The sequence below is a fragment of the Micropterus salmoides genome, unplaced genomic scaffold (assembly GCF_014851395.1).
Source record: "Micropterus salmoides isolate LMB-PRFRI ecotype aquatic unplaced genomic scaffold, ASM1485139v1 Ms_hic_scaffold_5, whole genome shotgun sequence".
NCBI lineage: Eukaryota > Metazoa > Chordata > Actinopteri > Centrarchiformes > Centrarchidae > Micropterus > Micropterus salmoides.
In genome coordinates, this window is record NW_024044237.1 from 23,693,263 (window position 1) to 23,711,811 (window position 18,549).

At 39.2% G+C, this 18,549-nt stretch overlaps 1 protein-coding gene across 6 annotated transcripts; it reads left to right on the forward strand.

The window, feature by feature from the left end:
* Window positions 1-576: 576 nt before the first annotated feature.
* sept6 (septin 6) lies at window positions 577-18,285 on the forward strand. 6 transcript variants are annotated; one of them, XR_005441943.1, is made up of 12 exons: window positions 577-606; window positions 2,401-2,515; window positions 4,708-4,903; window positions 6,798-6,984; window positions 8,842-9,003; window positions 9,724-9,820; window positions 11,082-11,250; window positions 11,480-11,612; window positions 11,732-11,922; window positions 12,517-12,569; window positions 12,817-12,863; window positions 14,462-16,140. XR_005441943.1 is itself a non-coding variant. In XM_038699445.1 (11 exons), exons 1-10 carry the CDS (start codon window positions 577-579, stop codon window positions 12,518-12,520), a joined length of 1,284 nt encoding a protein of 427 aa, XP_038555373.1. In that variant the 3' UTR covers window positions 12,521-12,569; window positions 14,462-16,140. The 6 variants fall into 6 exon arrangements, 5 of the variants coding, with proteins under 5 accessions (XP_038555373.1, XP_038555372.1, XP_038555371.1 ...); XM_038699445.1 differs by lacking the exon at window positions 12,817-12,863; XM_038699444.1 differs by lacking the exon at window positions 12,517-12,569.
* Window positions 18,286-18,549: the final 264 nt, after the last annotated feature.

The window sequence follows — 18,549 nt, forward strand, 5'->3', positions numbered from 1 at the left end:
TATAGCTAAAGCATATAAATAAATAATGATACGGCCTAAATATTTATAATGTAGTCCCTGCAGTTCATCTACCTGAGATGTAACCGCTATCAGTCCTACTTCCTCTGTTCAAACACCTCATATACGTGTTTGTGACTGTATTTGATATCTTTACGTCATCATCAAGATGTTTGTATCATTGTAAATTGCCTGTCTGTTCGCCGTGGTTTCCCCCTTTTCTGCTAAATAACTGTTTCCGTTTGTAACGGTCATTGACGGCGGTTCACTTGCATCCCAACTGGACGAAACCATGAACACATCCTGTGAGGGGAGATGAGTGGGTAGTGCACATTCTTTTTAATCAGAATTATTATTGTTTCAAAACACGAGCCGGGGTGTATATGCCGTTAATAATTGTCTTAACGAAACACCGCTCAATGTGAGCACAGTTATCACAGTATCGTACCTAAAATAGCGTGTTAAAAAAGTGGTACATTCTCACTAGGCCATCTGTTGGCGTAACTTGAACGGTGCAGCCCCGCTTTGCTAAACACAGAGAGCAGCAGAGGTTTCGTCCTCCAGCTAACTGCTACCACCATGGCGTCAACTGAGATAGCGAGGCAAGCGGTGAGTAGCCTGTTTTACTCAGTATGTCATTGGAAGTATCCACACGTACCTCTTGAAATGTGTTTTGCTAGCCTCAGTAATGTCAAAAATACAATTGTAGCGTTACGTAAGATGTAATTTGGAATAGATTTAGGTTAGCTAGTTAGTCACCACTTGCTTTTCCTGGTTATATATCGTTCAAATTTCAATAACGTCGCTAAACAAAATGACGTATAGTTTACGTACTTTGAGCTATTATAAATCTGATTATGCATTTGTAAGTTGTTTAGAATAGCTGATTTAAAGTAAGGCCCAAGGCTGCTCAGTCGTAGCTTTCTGTTAAAAATATTTTCATTCCGTAACGCCTGCACATTAAGTTACCTGTGCTGATAACCGTTAACGTTAGCTAAAAAACGGTGTTTTAATCGACTTACGGTGCTTTAAAATAATTTAAATACTGTGTAGCAGATTCAGAATTCGCTCACGTTAAAACGATAACCTATTACAGAGCCATCGGTAGGCCATTCATTCTGAACGCCCCCATTTCAGCACAGCTACGGTGCTCATTTCCGTTATGTTGTTTCATGCAAGTCCCGTTAACTTTCAGTCGGGCGTTGTCTGATAAAGAATATGGACAAAACAGATTCTAGCTGTTTCTGTATTTAGGCCTGCAATTTGAAAAGCATGTGTAAAGTTTCCCTGTTTTTTGTTTGTGGGGCGGGGGGCACTACACCCAGAGATAGCTCAGAATAACAAGGTTTTGCAGTTTGATATCCCTTTGCGGCCCAGATAGATAAAAACCGGCTGTGTGTGTAACTTTGCTGTGAGTGTCTTGAAAAGCAAGAATGGTTTCAGGAATGTTGCACTTGCAGCTGAAGAGGAAAGGCTGTTTGTGCAGTCACATTAACCCCAGTTTTCCAAATACTCCCCCAGCTGTTTAAACCCAATTTCAACTATCCAAATAATCCACAACTGTCCAGTACCATCAGCTAGTCCAGTTATTTTAAATTGACCCTCAAGCGGAATGTTTCCTCTCAAAGCCTATGCCACTTTGGAAAGCAACATTTGTGTTATGTTAAGCCACATAATGGCTGGTTGGTTGCGTTGCCGTATAATCGAAATTCCAAGCTTTTCTTGCACCTCATAATGTAGACGTAGGCTGCAGAAATTAGATTCAGAGACTGAGATGCTCAATCAGCCAACACACACACATAACAACAGTGCTTTCACACTTTGGTGTTACTCTGGTCCAGATATACACTGTGTACAAACAGTGTAAGAGCAGAGTAAAGGAAAGTGCAACCGGCCCAAAATAGGGAGTTTAAGGGTTTAAACACAGAAACACAGTGCAGGCTACATTAATGTACTCTTTGACTCTTCAATTTTGTAATGTCAAAACTGTCAGATTTTAGATTATATATTTTTTTGTCAAAGGTATTTGTTGTTTTTACAGTAATCTTGACATGAACAACAAAACCTTTCCATATATGTACATTGTGGTCTGTAACTGTCTCGTCTGTAGGAAGAAAGTTACAGCACAGGAAACAGGAAGTGAGCTACACTGCACCTGAAGTCAGTCTCAAAGATTAACTAAATCAAATATAGTGGGAAAGTGTTGTAATTTGAGTGTTTTTTTTAGAGATATAATGTTACTTCAACAATCACTGAGATGTAGATGTTAAGTATCGGGTGTAGAGATTGAATCCTGTGCATGTTTACAGGTGTGAGAGCGCAGTACCGTAACAAGACATATCAATGCAAAATGTGTTCAGTGATTGATACCTGATGTTTTATGTTGATTTGTTTTGTTTTTAGGGTGAAGGTGCTCGTGCTGTGCCTCTGGCAGGCCATGTCGGCTTTGACAGCATGCCTGACCAGCTGGTCAACAAGTCTGTCAACCACGGATTCTGCTTTAACATCCTCTGTGTTGGTGAGTGTGTCATGCATGAAACTGCCTTTATTCTCTGTCCTGAAGATGACTTATTTGCTTCAATGAAAGTCAGGATTTTCTACGAGATGCACAGCATATTGCTCAGTATTCGCCCCACTTAGATTCCTCTGGCATTCCAGTTGGCATTGGTTACCGTGATGAGGAAGATGCTGTGGGTAAGAAATTCGAAATGTCTGCAGGGAGATATTTGATTTTATTATGAAATTAATTATCAGCATGACTGTTAACTTACAAAATGCAAGCCTTTTGCAGAATTTGTCAGACAGTGAGAATTATTTGTCTGGACATTCAATTTTATATTGAAAAAACAAGTCACTTCAGCTTCATTAAGCACCAGAATTATCCACTCACATACACTCAGTTGCCAGTTTATTAGGCACACCCAGCTAAAACGAATTAAATCTAATACAGTAAACAGTGCTGCAATAAACCCAAGCCTTATAGAGGCGATAAAGTTCAGCTTGTGCTGAAGCTGTTTCAGTGAGGCATTGATTCAGCTTTATGGTTATTTTTAAGGCCATACTTTGTGGTGCTGTCTCGTTATATTGTGTTATACTGAGAATGTTGTTATATTTTTTTCCACTCCGATTTGTATGAGTGAGTGCTGGATAAATTACTAGATGTTGCTGTTTTTGACAACATTGCATTACTGCACTCTGCACACAGTCAAAAAATTCTTGCTATTTGGAATCATCTTGTTTCAGGGGCACATGAAATCCTCAGGCAGCAATGGAAACGTGCAACCAATTGGTTGGCAGTGTTTTCTCTTCCTCTGCCATTTTTTCATGACACTTTGTAATTTTAGTATACACAGAGAGGAAGACATGGCACATAAACACACACACACACGCACACACAAATGCGAATACTTTGAATCTCTGATTCCTAGACTGATATTTTGTAGATTTCTGATGTGGATGCTTTGTCATTTTGCTCCAGAGAGCAGTAGTGAATATTGACCATTTATATTTCTTATAGACCTTGTATGCTATCTGTTTCTTCTGATATGCTATTTAGAGGTCTTGCTGTAGTATTTCTGTGTCTATATTTTTAAACATTTTGATGATGCCTTGTGGCCATTCTTAGTGCCATGGTTTTGACTCGCCTCCCAGCAGAAGATCTCTCTGCTATTTTGTGGATATACTCCAGTCCATTTGTATTTGTGTAGGAGTGAAATGTGGGATAGGCTGACAATACTGTCTCTTTCATAATTCAAATCTGATTTAATTTTAATTTTATCTTGGTGCTGTTATAAACAGAAACTTACACTTCATCCAATCCATTCAAGAATATGCAAGCATAGATGATGCAGGAGACTAGCAACATGCAAACTGTAAATGCTGTTGTGTGACTCACAAGTACAGCATTTCACAGTAGTACAAGCATTGCTTGAGGCAAAGGCATGGGATCTCTTTTATAATTTAGATGTGGTCTAAAATTCCAAAGAGGGAATCAAACATTTGGAGATGATGGTTCCATTGGGCAGAAGGATGACTGACTTTTCTGCACAGGATTTTTATTCTGTCATTTATGATTTCAGGAGGATTGATTGCAATCCTGTCCAGTTTGGCATTTTGTTTCTTTAAACAAGATGCCAGATTGCCTTCAGCATGAGAGTCTTCTTTATAGTGACTTAAACAGAGCTCAGAAACAGACAAAAGGACCCTTGATGCATCATTTACTTTGGATTCTGAGGGAAAGATTGGAAATTTGGAGGGTAGTGAGACGTCCTACAAAAATGGGCTAACATGTTTAGACTGTAGGTCAGGCTGTGAGGAATAAAAATAGAATTTCTTACAGTGGGAGCTTTGTATCTGAGTCATCTGACTGCCTTTAACAGGATGTCAGAATACATCAGAAAATAAGCAGCTACTTCTAAGCATTAAAAAAAAATTAGTTTGAACTATTTTGAAAATGTCACATTTAATCTACTCTACATTTTAGTTGACACTGTTTTAGGCTTTCTTTTTAGTTTCTTTAAATAGATGATCAGTAAAAGAGTCTGATGAGCTTGAATACACATTTATCAGAAGCTTACAAAATAAAAATGGTCAATATAATTGAATTTCTGCTGGTGTAGAAATACGCTAGGTAAAGTAGACATCGCCATGCACATGAAGATTAAGGTCTGTAGAAACTTAGTAACATGATGCACGTTTCTATGTTGTCAGGCGAGACGGGTCTGGGGAAGTCCACCCTGATGGACACGTTGTTCAACACCAAGTTTGAGGGCGAGCCCACTCAACACAACCAGCCGGGAGTCACCCTAAAATCCAACACTTATGAACTCCAGGAGAGTAACGTGCGCCTCAAACTCACTGTTGTCAACACCGTGGGCTTCGGAGACCAGATCAACAAAGAAGACAGGTAAAGCAGTCTGGCAGCTGCCACGCCTTCAAGAGAGAGAAAAATCTGATCTTTGCAACCTGGTTCCCTTTTTCTACTGACAGGCTCTGTCTTACTTCTACAATAGCATAAATCCACACCTGATTATAAACAACATTCCTCACATACAGTACAGTTACTGTGTGAAAGCTCTGAGCCGTTTCGTAGCTCAGGTTTCAGTCCTGATCCTGCAAAACATACCCTTTTGTATATGGAATCAAGCCTGCATCTCAAGAAGTTTCCTCAGCAGATTCATAGTATCACTTTAAAAAAAATCAGAAATCGGACGTAGATGCATCCTTTCCTGGCACAGCATTGAGGCTTTTTCTGGCTGCTGCAGACTGGAAGTATTTAATCAAACATAAGATATGATCTTGTTACCAAGCTAGCCATCCACAATGTAATTGCTGACTCTGCTCCTGAGATAAGTTAGGGGTGAGAATGATGTCACGTGAGCTCCAACCTTGTAAGTTCTGTATAATAGAAGGCTGCGGTTGTTTCCAGTTTTACACTTTGTTCAGTATCAAATTACTAGTCATAGATTTTTACAAGCACATAGTCATGTGAACCGCCACTGGGAGAATATCCTACAGTGTGTTCACAAGCTGTGTGTTTTGTGTATGGTGGGAAGTTTCCTGTAGTCCTCAGTGCATAGGGTAAACAATCTTTTTCCGTATATCCATTTTCTATAGCACGTATCATTTCTAGGTTTGCACATAATGTTGAAATAGTTGTTGTTTTTAGTCAATTGGTCTGAAAAGAATTGCAATGTTTAAAGTCTATATATGAATTAAAACATTAAACATTTGGTTGTGAAACCATCTCAAATGGACCTTCTCCCAAATGAGAGAGTGTGTCCTCACAGAGACCAAATCTGAGGATGGATTCCTTAAATGTGTTAAGTTAAAAATTAGTTAAGTTAACCAGGAAGTTGCTCCCAAATGACTGACAGTGTAAATACCAGGTGTAGGTTCCATGATACATGAGATTTAAAGTATGAGCTTCAACAACTTGTGGACAGTTGGTAAACAGTATAGCATGTTAACAGTGATTATTAGTAACGGCATATTTACGCTGCTATCAAGAATAACTTATTTATGCCTGGCTTCCATTTCTTTTTCAGAGGTTTAGTTCAACCAGTAAAAATATGGTGATAAATATGGCTCAACCAATGGAACACAGATACGCAGGAAAAAACAATGTGGTTTCATGATATTTCCCAAATTTAGGAGATAATGTGGATCACCTAAATGCCTCCCAGCTGAAAACTTGTTGAAAACTCTGTGGCTGTACTAAATCTTTAATTATGTTGAAAGGTAAAAGTGGCCAACAAGAATGTGTTTTTGAAAATTTACTAATTTTGCTAACTAATTTTATCATTATATTATATCCTCTGCTTTTTATTGGTGCTATTTCTACCAGAATTACTCTACACTGTAGACAAACATTAGTACAGTCCATTCAAGAATATGGAAGCAAAGATGGTGCAGGAGACAGTCAGCTTTTGTCAGAAACTGTAAATGCTCTTTTGTGACTCACAATTAAAGCATTTCACAGTAGTACAAACGTTATTTAACACGTTAGTAACGCTTTCGGCATTTTTTGAGACGGATGGCCTCAAAAAATCTGTTTCCTTCAAATTTGGGAAAAAGAATTCTGCTTTTCTTGGCTACATAAGGAGGACCCCTTTTTAAAGAGCACGGTGTTTCTATATCCAATCAGTGTTGCTACACTTTTGATATACTGATGCTTTGCACAGAAGCAAATTACTCTAAAACACTGTTTTGTTTAGTAGCAGAACATGACATGTTTTAATAAACAGCGCATCAGAAAAGAAATGCTCTAATGTCTTTCATGTTTCTCATGTCTCTGACAGCTACAAGTCTATTGTGGAGTTCATTGACGCCCAGTTTGAAGCATATCTACAGGAGGAGCTGAAAATAAAGCGCACGCTACACAGCTACCACGACACCCGCATCCACGCATGCCTGTACTTCATCGCTCCCACGGGACACTCGCTCAAATCCCTGGACTTGGTGACCATGAAGAAACTTGATAGCAAGGTGAGCTTCATGTCACTTCATCAAATTATCATCAGCCAGAAGACATTTTTATGTGTCCCTAGTTTCCAGGAGAATTTGTTTTTGTTGATTTGTTGTGCTGGGGGATAATTTGTTCAGAGACCCACTTTCTATTCTGGGTGTTTTCCATCAGTCCCAGATCAATTCTAGTTAGTGCTGGGTTTTATTAGTTTATGGCTCTTGTAGTATAAAGCTTCATACAGTTTATTTGCAGTTGTACAAGATTCACAAATTGAATAGCGAGAGTGTCTGTTTTTAGCCTTAAGTGAGAAGTACAGCTGCATTGCAGGAAACTGATATTAAAGAAGAACCGTTATATAATGCCTAAAAACATGGATAGACTTACTATAGCACGTCATACACTGCAAAAACTAAAATCTAAGTAAGATTAATTATCTTAATTGAAGGCGAAATATACTTGTTTTTTGTCTGACAAGATATTTCTTCTTACCAGGCAGCTTTTATGTTAGAGAATTTCACTTGTTTCAAGTTTTTTTTGTAGCAAGTGAAATATTCTTGTTCTGTTGGCAGATAATTTTGCTTATTTTAAGTAATATTTCCCCCATTTTAATGCTCCCCCCCCCCCCTTGTTTTTGAGAGCTCACTTTTTGCAGTGTAGATCTACTGGAGGTAAATTGCTGTGATCACTTTCATCTATCTACTCAAGTCATGGGTCATAAACCTTTTTTAGGCCATCTGCCTGCATGCAAATTGGCTCTGATCTTGTTACTGCGTCGGTGTAGGTCAGCTGTGAAATGCAGCCGGCTCAGTGACGGATGCCCTGTTTTCTTTTTTTTTCCTTTGTGAGGTCCTTTCCACAGCAGCTTATTTGCATGGACCTCCTGGCTTTTTTACAAAGAGTTAGCTCAGTGTTTGCCAGAGCAGCTGTGCCCTCTGGCAAACGCTCACAACCGCGTCATCCAGAGCAGAGCCGCCGCCTCAGCTTACACATTCACAGAGGGTGGGGGGGATTCAAACAGTACTCTGCTGAAGTGTCCTAGAGCAAGACGTTGAATCTTCACCAGACTCATGGGCGCTAGAAAGTATTTTTATTCACATGACCCAGAGCATGCCTTGCTGTTAGTAAGGGGCGCCCAGTTGGGGAGCAAATAATTTGTGATTGTGTAGGTGACAGGGCACCTAGAAAGTAATTGTGTGTGAGTGAAAGTCTCATTTTTCATCAACCCAGTTGTGCATATGAGACCATGCCTTTCTATTTGGATAGCATAGATAGCATCAATTCATTCAATTGAGTCTGACTACTAATGCCATGTTTGGAAAACTTTTAAGTGATCTGGTGCAGGATAGCAAAGCCTACTGCTCCCTTTGCTGCGTCTACTATTTATATCTCTTTGCTTAAGAAAGTGTTATTGTCTGCAATACACAATTACCTGATTTGCAGAGATCCTGCAAACTGAGAGAGGTGCAGTGATATGATGGAGAGAACACAGGTTATTAAGCACCCTATCCTTTATGAAATTGTATTTTAAATTGCTACTATAATCCTGAGCAACTAGCGATAGTAAGATATATAAAATAAATACGTGTAGGTGTGTTTTATTTTGTTAATAAACCTGAATTTTGTTCACTTGGAGCTACTACTTCTAAAAGACCAAAATGATATGATTTTGTATTGATTTGTTTAACCTTTTTGGTCCTCTTTTTAAAAATACATCAACTCCTTTCCAAATATGGAACTACGCAAATGGTGGTGAGGACAAGTTGCCACTGACAGACAGCTATAAACCGCTCTATATTTAACTGAATATCTGTAAGCTTTCTCTGCACCTTGTCATTGTGTCAGCCTATGTCAAATCTTTCCTCGTTTCTCAACTGCAGGTCAATATTATCCCAATCATTGCCAAGTCGGACGCTATCTCCAAGAGCGAGCTGGCCAAGTTCAAAATCAAAATCACCAGTGAGCTTGTCAGCAATGGAGTGCAGATCTACCAGTTTCCCACTGATGATGAGTCTGTGGCAGAGATCAACTCCACCATGAATGTAAGGCTCACAGCTGGCTTTTACACCGAACATCTTACTTAGTTCATGTTATAGATGATGTGTAAGGTCATCGTGGTCATTTTAATCTTAAGGAAATACAGTTGTATATGCAACACATTTTTTGTTTTTATATTTTGTTAAGGGCATAAATAACATGTGATGCAGATTCAGGACATTCATCGTGCTGTCAGGACGCCACCCCATGCAGGGAGGAGTGTGTTCACAGCAGCACAATCGGCCATCTCACTCTGCAGGAAGCCTGCAGTGTGGGAAAGGGCCTGTGCTCACTGACAGATCAGCCAATGCTCACTTGAGGCTGTTTATGAGGTCTGATCTCTGGAATTGCCTTAACCTCTCCCTCACTGATTGTGTTAGACCGTTGCCTCTCGGCTGTTATTGTATAGTCTGAACACACCTCTGTTCTGACAAAAGTTCATACTTCCTCCTGCTACAGCCGTTTCTAGATGTCTGTGAAAATGTGCACTTCACAGTCAGGATATATAAATAGAAATATCGCATTTTCTCAGTCTTCTTAGTTATGTTAACGTATCCTTAGCTGTCTGTAGGTTTTGTCCTGATCACTCAACAATGAATAAGATATTTGCAGCAGTCATGAAATAGAGGTTACATGGTGGCTTGTACCAGAATTTGATCAGAATCCACAGAGCTCTCAGGTGTGTTTGGCAGTATACCAACGTTGCTTTTTCCTCTGCTCTACAGAGCCATTTGCCATTTGCCGTGGTGGGGAGCACGGAGGAAGTGAAGATTGGGAACAAGATGGTGAAGGCCCGGCAGTACCCCTGGGGGACTGTGCAGGGTAAGCCTCGGTCACATCCTGTACAGGAAATGAGAGCGTGCTCTCTCTCATCAGAGCTGCTGCAGCTATTCCCTCCCCTCGTATTCCTCTTCGGCTCCAACAGCTGTTGCAAACTAGTTGATAACCAGTTATATAACCTCATTTAGCTGTAGCACCCTCTCTGCAACTATACTGTATGTTAGAGCTACAGCAGCTCTGAGCTCTTACAGATTGATCGCTGACAACGTTGACTTGTTAATGACTTACTCGATCAATCCATAATGGAGTTTATAATGTGCTGCAGTTACAATACTATTAGTTCATACAAGTATCTAAAATGTGCAGCAAAGGTTATGCTATGCTAATCTACTCTTAAGATATTTGATACTTTTCCAGCCACAAATGATCAGTTTAACTGTATAATGTTAGTGTGTGTGTGGGGAGGGGGTGTATAAATGTGGTGGTTGCATTATCGATATACTGCTTGGTCTATAAAAGGTCACATAATTGGGGAAAAATGCTCATCCAAATTTCCTACAACACAAGATCTATTTCTTTGCAATATCTTGGTTTGTCTGACCAACAGTCAAAAGATATTCAGTTTCTAATGATATAAACAGAAAAGAAAGCAGAAAATCCTCACACTGCAGAAGCTAGAACCCAGAATAGTCGGCATTGTTGCTTGATAAATAACTCTTTTGTTGCCTAAGAGGTTGGACGTCATTAATTTTAGGCGTGTTCACATTCACATCCATTGATCTGTGTAGAAATTAGCCTGCTTTATACACTGACCCCCCCCCAGCGTAAATAGGGCTGTGATTTTTTACCCAATATGGATATGAACAAGTCAGCATTTTAACCCTCAGTCTTTGTTCCATTTGAAATTTAATGTGCTGGATTACAGCCAAAACAGTGAAAAAACATATTGCTGTCCTAATACTTTCGGACTGCACTGTATAAAATGTCTGGCCAGAGGCTTTACCTGACATTGGTTCTGTTTACCACAGACTGACTGTCATGTGTACTCACATGATGTCACCCGTTCTGTGGGGGTGTGGTGCTTGGCTCAGGCCAGTAACAAAATCAATAGACAAGCCACAGGACATGACCACTATTCTGTTTTGGTAGGAATGGGTCTGTGAAATAGTTTCTCAAGTAATAATATATTTAATTATGTTCTGTAATTTAATGCAAACATTAGTGAGCATAGTGCTATCTGTTTCTGCCCACGTACACATATTGCAAATGACGTGCATGTGTCACTATGATGTGTCTCTCATAGTGGAAAATGAGAATCACTGTGACTTCGTCAAACTGCGAGAAATGCTGATCAGAGTGAACATGGAGGACCTGCGAGAGCAGACTCACACGCGTCATTATGAGCTCTACCGCCGCTGCAAGCTGGAGGAGATGGGCTTTAAGGACACAGACCCTGACAGCAAGCCCTTCAGGTAGTAGACTCGAGACTGCCCTCATACAGCTGGATTGTGTTTTTCATTTATCTTCTTGCTCTCCACCTACATCTGCTTGTTTCTGCTCTGCTCTCTGTTTCATTTAACATTTTCTGCTTCCATTTATAATTGGCAAGATTGCACCAGTTTGTGTCTGCGTCTAGTGTGTACTATAGTATAATGTTTCTGCTATTCATTTTTATCCTCCTTCTCCTTTTCTCTCTGCCAGTCTTCAGGAGACGTATGAAGCTAAGAGGAATGAGTTCATGGGTGAGCTGCAGAAGAAAGAGGAAGAAATGAGGCAAATGTTCGTCCAAAGAGTCAAAGAGAAGGAGGCTGAGCTCAAAGAAGCAGAGAAAGAGGTATTCTCATAAAACTTGAATGCTACCCTGTCTTGAAATATTACATGCATCACTTTGTTTAAGGAAGTTTCTGCTCTTGTCTTGAATAACACAAAGTTTCTTTTGTCCCCACCACATAGCTGCATGAGAAATTTGACCGTTTAAAGAAGCTCCACCAGGACGAGAAAAAGAAAGTGGAGGAAAAGAAGAAGTCCCTGGACGACGAGCTCAACATGTTCAAACAGAAAAAGACTGCTGCAGAGCTCTTGCAGAACCAAGCCCAGCAGGCAGGGGGCTCCACCACACTCAAGAGGGACAAAGAGAGGAAAAAGTAAGTATTGTTTTCTTCCTCTTGTGACTTCCTCACATCTGTCCTTACATCTTAGGTGCGGGAGACACCAGTTTTATGAGGATTGGAATAGTCTGGATGCTGTGAAACCAGGAGGCCACATATTGCTACACTGACATTTCAGGATATAGTTCCTGCCTCTGTTTAGAGAATTGCCTTAAAGATCTTTGTTACACATCAGTACATGAATACCACTGCCAATATGTGAGAAGCTGTTTGTGGTTAAGCCGTTGGGGTCCTTACGGGGTGAATTAGACTAAAATATGTAGCTTTGTCCTGACAAAAATGCAATAATGGAAACAGTATGACACCTTTTCTACATTCCATCAGTTATATTGTTGTCAGTGGCCACACCTCTGGTTTTAATGAATCTACACTATGAATTGTTCCATATTTTCCCCCTCGGTGTATCTGAAATAAATTATTTTGTCCCTCCAGCAGTTTATATGAATAGTTCCGCTAAACCATGAGTGTACGAGACTGTTCTCCACAACATGTTGCCGGATGTGTTGTTGTGTGCTATTGACATTGTCGGTCCCTTCATGTTGGTAATCAACTCCTGGTTTTGTGTTGAAGCTGATGAGATGCCGTGCCTGTTAGAAAAGGAAGAAGACACTTGCACTGAGAAGGTTCTTGTTGCTTTATTTTTTTTCCCTGTTAATTTATTTTCTTCACAGCCACTTCTTCCTTTTATGGGCTCTGCCTGGAAAATGTCTCTCCCTGTGCAACTTTGTCTGTGGGTCACTGATTAAAACTGACTAAAGAGGTCTTACACTTCAAGTTCCCAGAAGACAGTCATTGATTACTGCTTGTTGTGTAGATGTGAGTCTGTCCTGTGAGTGCATGTGTCACCTATGTCGCATCCATGTTTTCCAGTTAACTCCTCCCACACTTGCTGCATGCTGCATGAGGCACCTTTTCTGGTAAGACTGCCTTCTTGAGTTACACCACCAAGAATCTTAACAAAATGTAACATTTAAAAATTTAAATGAGGTGTCATTGATTGGCTTCTCAAAACCTTTTTGACTTATTACATGCATGTGAATAGTAATTATTCTAAAATACAACAAGCAAATCATCACCAAAACTTTATTGGACTGAAAAAGGCAACGTGTCTACATTACCGAGTGTCTGGAGATTTAATCGTGTGTGTGTGTGGAGGGGGTGTGTGTGGGGAGGGGGTGTATACATGTGGTGGTTGCATTATCGATATACTGCTTGGTCTATAAAAGGTCACATAATTGGGGAAAAATGCTCATCCAAATTTCCTACAACACAAGATCTATTTCTTTGCAATATCTTGGTTTGTCCGACCAACAGTCAAAAGATATTCAGTTTTTAATGATATAAACAGAAAAGAAAGCAGAAAATCCTCACACTGCAGAAGCTAGAACCCAGAATAGTCGGCTTTGTTGCTTGATAAATAACTCTTTTGTTGCTTAAGAGGTTGGACGTCATTAATTTTAGGCGTGTTTACATCCACATGCATTGATCTGTGTAGCACCCCCCCCCCCCCCATTGCGTCTGACATCCGGCACCTGTTCTAAATATAGAACGGGCTGTGCACTACTTTTCTTCATCTCCACATTAGAATAAAAACACAATCAAATGAACCATTAAAAGCTGTTAAAAGTACTATCTTAATTCACATGCATTTAATTTACTCTAAAGTTATTTAAATGCGACGCAGTCTGAGAAATGGGTGCAGTAATTCAGATATTTGAGCAGGCCTGTGGTATATCATTGGTAACATCAGCGTCAATCATATCCTTGAGCTGGCAGTGTTTACCGTCCTTGTGCCAGCTTCTAAATCAACCAGTTTATTAGATCCCCACACACCCATTTGATGTACTGCCCCATCTGCCTCTTTAAATCCACAACAGTCTCTTTTTTTTGTGGCTCTCCCAAGTCTTTCCCCACCCGTCCGTGCAATGACACAAAGAGCCATTCAAGGCTAAACTGAGACTAACAGGTCACACCAGAGTAGCAAATGGCCTCAGGGCCCATCTTTGTTCATAGAGATGACATGTTTTGTTGATCTCGCAGCCATATGACGACCCCTTCTGCCACCCCTCCCTCTTGAGTGGATACAAAAGCTAAATCCACAGAGAGCAAGAGAGAGATGTTGTTGAAACTCAACAACATGGTAGAAGTGAACGAAGACATCTGTCTCGCAATCTGTAAACTCCTCAAGCAGCTCAGGACCATTAAAATAGATGAAAACAAGCTGCTGTTTGATGAGCAATGAGGAAGACAATCAGACACATTGTTTGAAGCTCAAGGAAATGATAAAACCTAAAAAAAGGAAAAATAAATACATTTGTCTCTTTCTAAGAAGTAGACAACTATACTTGCACCCTAACGTCAGTACACTCAAACCCTTTTGAGTTGCCTTGAAAGCATGACCTCTTCTAAATGCCATCTGGTCACTAATGTTGATGTGATGTCACCGATGTGAAACTGTGTGTCGTGATGATGTTTTAACTCAAAAGAAAGCAATAACCTTCTCTCTCATTTCCAGCTTAGGATTCCTGTAGAAAAAGTGCTCCCTTGTGGCCATCCTGCTGTGAATGAGTTTCCGCCCCATCATCCTTTACAGTACCCCCCTTCCCCGCCCTCACCCTCACCCCATAATTACCCCCCCCCCGCTCTCTGGAAGACGCTGGGCATTGCTTATGAGTTTGACATCACTTTTTATTTTGCTGAATGACACTTGTCTATTAAATGGTTTGTACAAGCAATTATTCAGCTTGTCCTTTTTATACATGGTTATGAAAAAATGCATTCCATATTTGACTTATATTCAGTGATTCTTTGCATGATCCTTTTTTTTTTTTTATATTAACATACATGACTACTGTTGTGATGGGCAGAAATGTATTGAAGCTAAAGTGAAACATGCATCAGACAGTTGAGTATGTGTATGTGGTCAAAGATCTGTAGTAGATTAAAAAACAAATGATTAAGACCGATGAGGATTGATGCGAGGATGGATTAAGTTAATGTTTAAAACTGCTCCATCTTTAGATTGATTCTCTTCTCTTATTTAGTTGTTGGCTTGGGGTCGAGCTGGTTAGTTATAAGCTTGAAGTTATAATGCTTAAGATTTCAGTCCTGGTTGATTTGGTGACAGTGAGTGCAGTTTAATACTACACCAAACACTTGTTGAGCTGCTACTTCAACAGAAATACAACAATAGAGCAACTTGTGTTTACAGCCAAGCCAAACAAAATCACATTGGCCTTTTTCCATCATGCCATGAGCAACGACAATCTGATTTCATGCTGCATATTTAGCGAGTAGTACTATCTGCAGTATTTAAAACTGATCAGAAAAAAGACCACTGTTTTCCTTTGTAGATGCATTTTTGATCAGCATTGACTGTTGCTAATTGTGGCAATGAATACTTTGCACTTCCTGTGAACTCTTCACAATAAAAGCCACCCCGTGTTTTGCCAGTTGAGAGCTTTTAATGTGAAGTAGCAGCATTAAAGTAGAAGTAACTTAATACAGCTCTTGTACGACTGATGGTGAGTGAACAGGAAACAGCGAGGCTGATGTCTGAGATAGAATTACAGTAATGCTGAATTACATGCACGCATCTTTTCCTGCTAATTCCTTGTGCGCGTGAAGGCAAAAGAATGGCGGACCCCACCACTGACAATGAAGATAGAGATAATTACAGAATGTAAATAAAACAATAATAGACTATTGCAGAAACCATAAGTAATTAGTATCAAAAAGGAATTTGATTTAATGGAAATCTTGAGGAATATAACTTCCTAATACCACACCACACTTTATACACCCAATAAGAATTGAATTTGAGATTTAATTTGTTTGGTATTTATGTCCCTTTGCTGATGCTGTTTCACTTCAGCCTGATGCATGAGTAGTTGTGAGCCTAATCTCTTCTCTCCCATACCTCATTTATTGTCATGTGTTATGTGCATACTTGTCTTAGCTTTCACATTTGCACTTTTTAAAAATACTCAAATGTGATGTTTTGTTGCGTATATATTAATGTTGTCAGTGCAATTGTAACTTTCCTTTTATTTTACTTATCATGAAGGCACATTTATAAGTCATTCATCAAGATGTCCATTGTCCTGCAGGGACCAGTTTTGTTTGTATCAGTGTTGCGCATAAAATAAATATTATCTCATAAGAAAATAAAGGCCAGATTTTCACCAAATATTACAACTGTGGCCATAATCATTGTCTATGACACACATTGCTGGTCCAAAGTCTTCTCACAGCTTTGATTAACATCAAGTCAAGAATTCTTCAGGTATGTTTCTTTCTCTGTGCTCACAATCACAGGGCATCTGTTGACCTTGTTTAATACTTATTTTTTCACCACTTCAAGGTTGCTTTTATTGTCTTATGAAAGAGGGAAACTGTCTTGAAGACATTGCTGCATAAAAACACTTTGATTTCATATGATACCAGGGTCAAAATACATCAGGAGAAAGAGCAGTTTCCTCCTCCTAATCCACAGCTCACTGGTCTGTGTGGTTTCACTTTCCTTTGCAGTAATCCCTGGCTCTGCACTGAGTAGGTCCTCAGCCCTCAAACTTTGCTAAGGGACCAGCTTTTGTGGGCACTGAGTACCTCAAATGTGACCAGAGGCTTTGTGGACCCCATCCTTCAGGGTTTCTTAATTATCAGCTCTGCTATAATATTGATTAATGTGTATTTGTGTTTCACTGCAGCTCTAACTTCACCGTCTGCCATCTAATTCTTGCTTTATTGCCTCTGCTTATGTTTAGATGTGTACTTTTGTTTGCTGTGACTAACACCCTTCACTTGTGATGGAAATTACATGCGCACTTGTTTGTTTATTGTCACATGTGGTCTGCATTTACATCCACAAGAAGACAAGAAGACTTATAATACATTGGCCACAATATAATCTCATGATTTTATGCTTAATGTATTCTTTGAACTATGATCCCTATGAACTTTGTATTTCAAACTAAATCTGTTTTCTACCTGATATCAGATGCACTTCGAAATCTCAAGCTTGACTTGTGTTTTTGTAAACGCTTATGCTCTGCCACCTCTCTAACTGCCGGCTTTCTTTCTCTTTGTCTCTTTAGCTTCTTTTAATCTGTCTTGACCACCTGAAGAGGGAATTGCAGCTTCAGCGAGAACTAAGCACCCTTTACCTCTTCCCGTTTTCCTCGCTGTATGAACCTTTTTTATTCTCCCCATCACATCTCCTTTTGTTGAATATGGCCTTATGTGGACTCGCATGGTATTTCTGACCACCTAATGAAGCTCTAAACCCAGGCAGGTTGGGTACCGGGCACAGTTTAAATCTGTTATTATGTCTTAATGTATATAAAGAGACTCTTGTAGTATATAGAAGTCATAAGTTGGGGTTCACACTTTTGCAGGACTCGTAGGTGAAATCATTATTTGATCTTTACTTGAAACAAAATAGCAGGGACCTGCACTATGCACTCATCTTATATTTCAATAGGATTCTTAATACAATGCGATAAACAATAAAACGCTACTGAAACATCGAGGCTTGCTGATTTAAAACTAACTCATGAAGGACAGAAGCACTTAATGCACTGTGTAATGTGTTTTGAAGTACAGTAAAATGTGTATAGTCATGTTGTTTTCTTGAATCTAGTTCATTTGCATTGAAAATCTCCTGCTTCCAGGTTTTCTGAACATCAAAATTAGACAGCGAAATAAAGAGTCATAATCATGCAAAAGCCAAAGCAATATTTTATACCTAGCACTTCATTTGATGGTGCCCATGTTTACATGTCACTGTTGAATACCATGGAGGTCACATGTAATGGCCTTTTATTACACATTGTGCTTTAATATTCACCGGCCTATTCTATATTTTGCATGCATCTTTTAGTTTCATTACCGCAGTGATCTTTGACCTTTTGACCTGCTTGTTTTTATTCCCTAATAACTAAATTTTGCAGTCTATTTCTGCTGTTTTCTTAAAATGGTGCATATTTTTAATGTATTTTTGCTCTGTCCTTATGATTTCAGCTCCCTTTTTGCCAAATATTAGTGTAAGGTGGAGTTGAACTGAATCCCAGATAGGAGTATTAAAAACAAATACTCGTGCATTTATATAATTTATAAGGATATATTTTGTGTATTGAAGTGGAGACTTGTTGTTTATTACCTATGATCTTTGGATGTAACTCTGAGTGTAAAGTAACATTTTGGTGTCAGAAAATGCCATACATTTTTCTAGTATCAGTCATCACCTCCTGTAGTCAAAAACTCTCCCACACTACAAATGATGTAAAATCTTACTTTAGTTTGATTCCATTGGTGTACATTTTCAATAAAAATATGATCTTAACATATTAAGCTTTTGTCTTTTATTTACAGTGATGAAGCTCATGGTTACACCTAATAATGTTAATTACTGTAGGTTTGTGAAAACCTCGAGCTGATACGACCTGTAATGAGCACTTTCAAGGGTTAATTTAATGGTCTGTATTCAAACTTTTTATTCAACATGGACACAAACAACTGAGTTGATGAATTTAAAAGAAATTATTATAATTAAAAATGTAAAAAATATACATACGTGCCATAAGTATTTGTTATTCAGAATGG

Bases quoted from the DNA above. Each gene is read 5' to 3' on its own strand.
- sept6 (XM_038699441.1), top strand. From the start codon at position 577: ATGGCGTCAACTGAGATAGCGAGGCAAGCG. The intron at 2,516-4,707 runs GTGAGTGTGTCA...CTATGTTGTCAG, and splicing joins CTTTAACATCCTCTGTGTTG to GCGAGACGGGTCTGGGGAAG. The intron at 9,821-11,081 runs GTAAGCCTCGGT...TGTCTCTCATAG, and splicing joins CCCCTGGGGGACTGTGCAGG to TGGAAAATGAGAATCACTGT.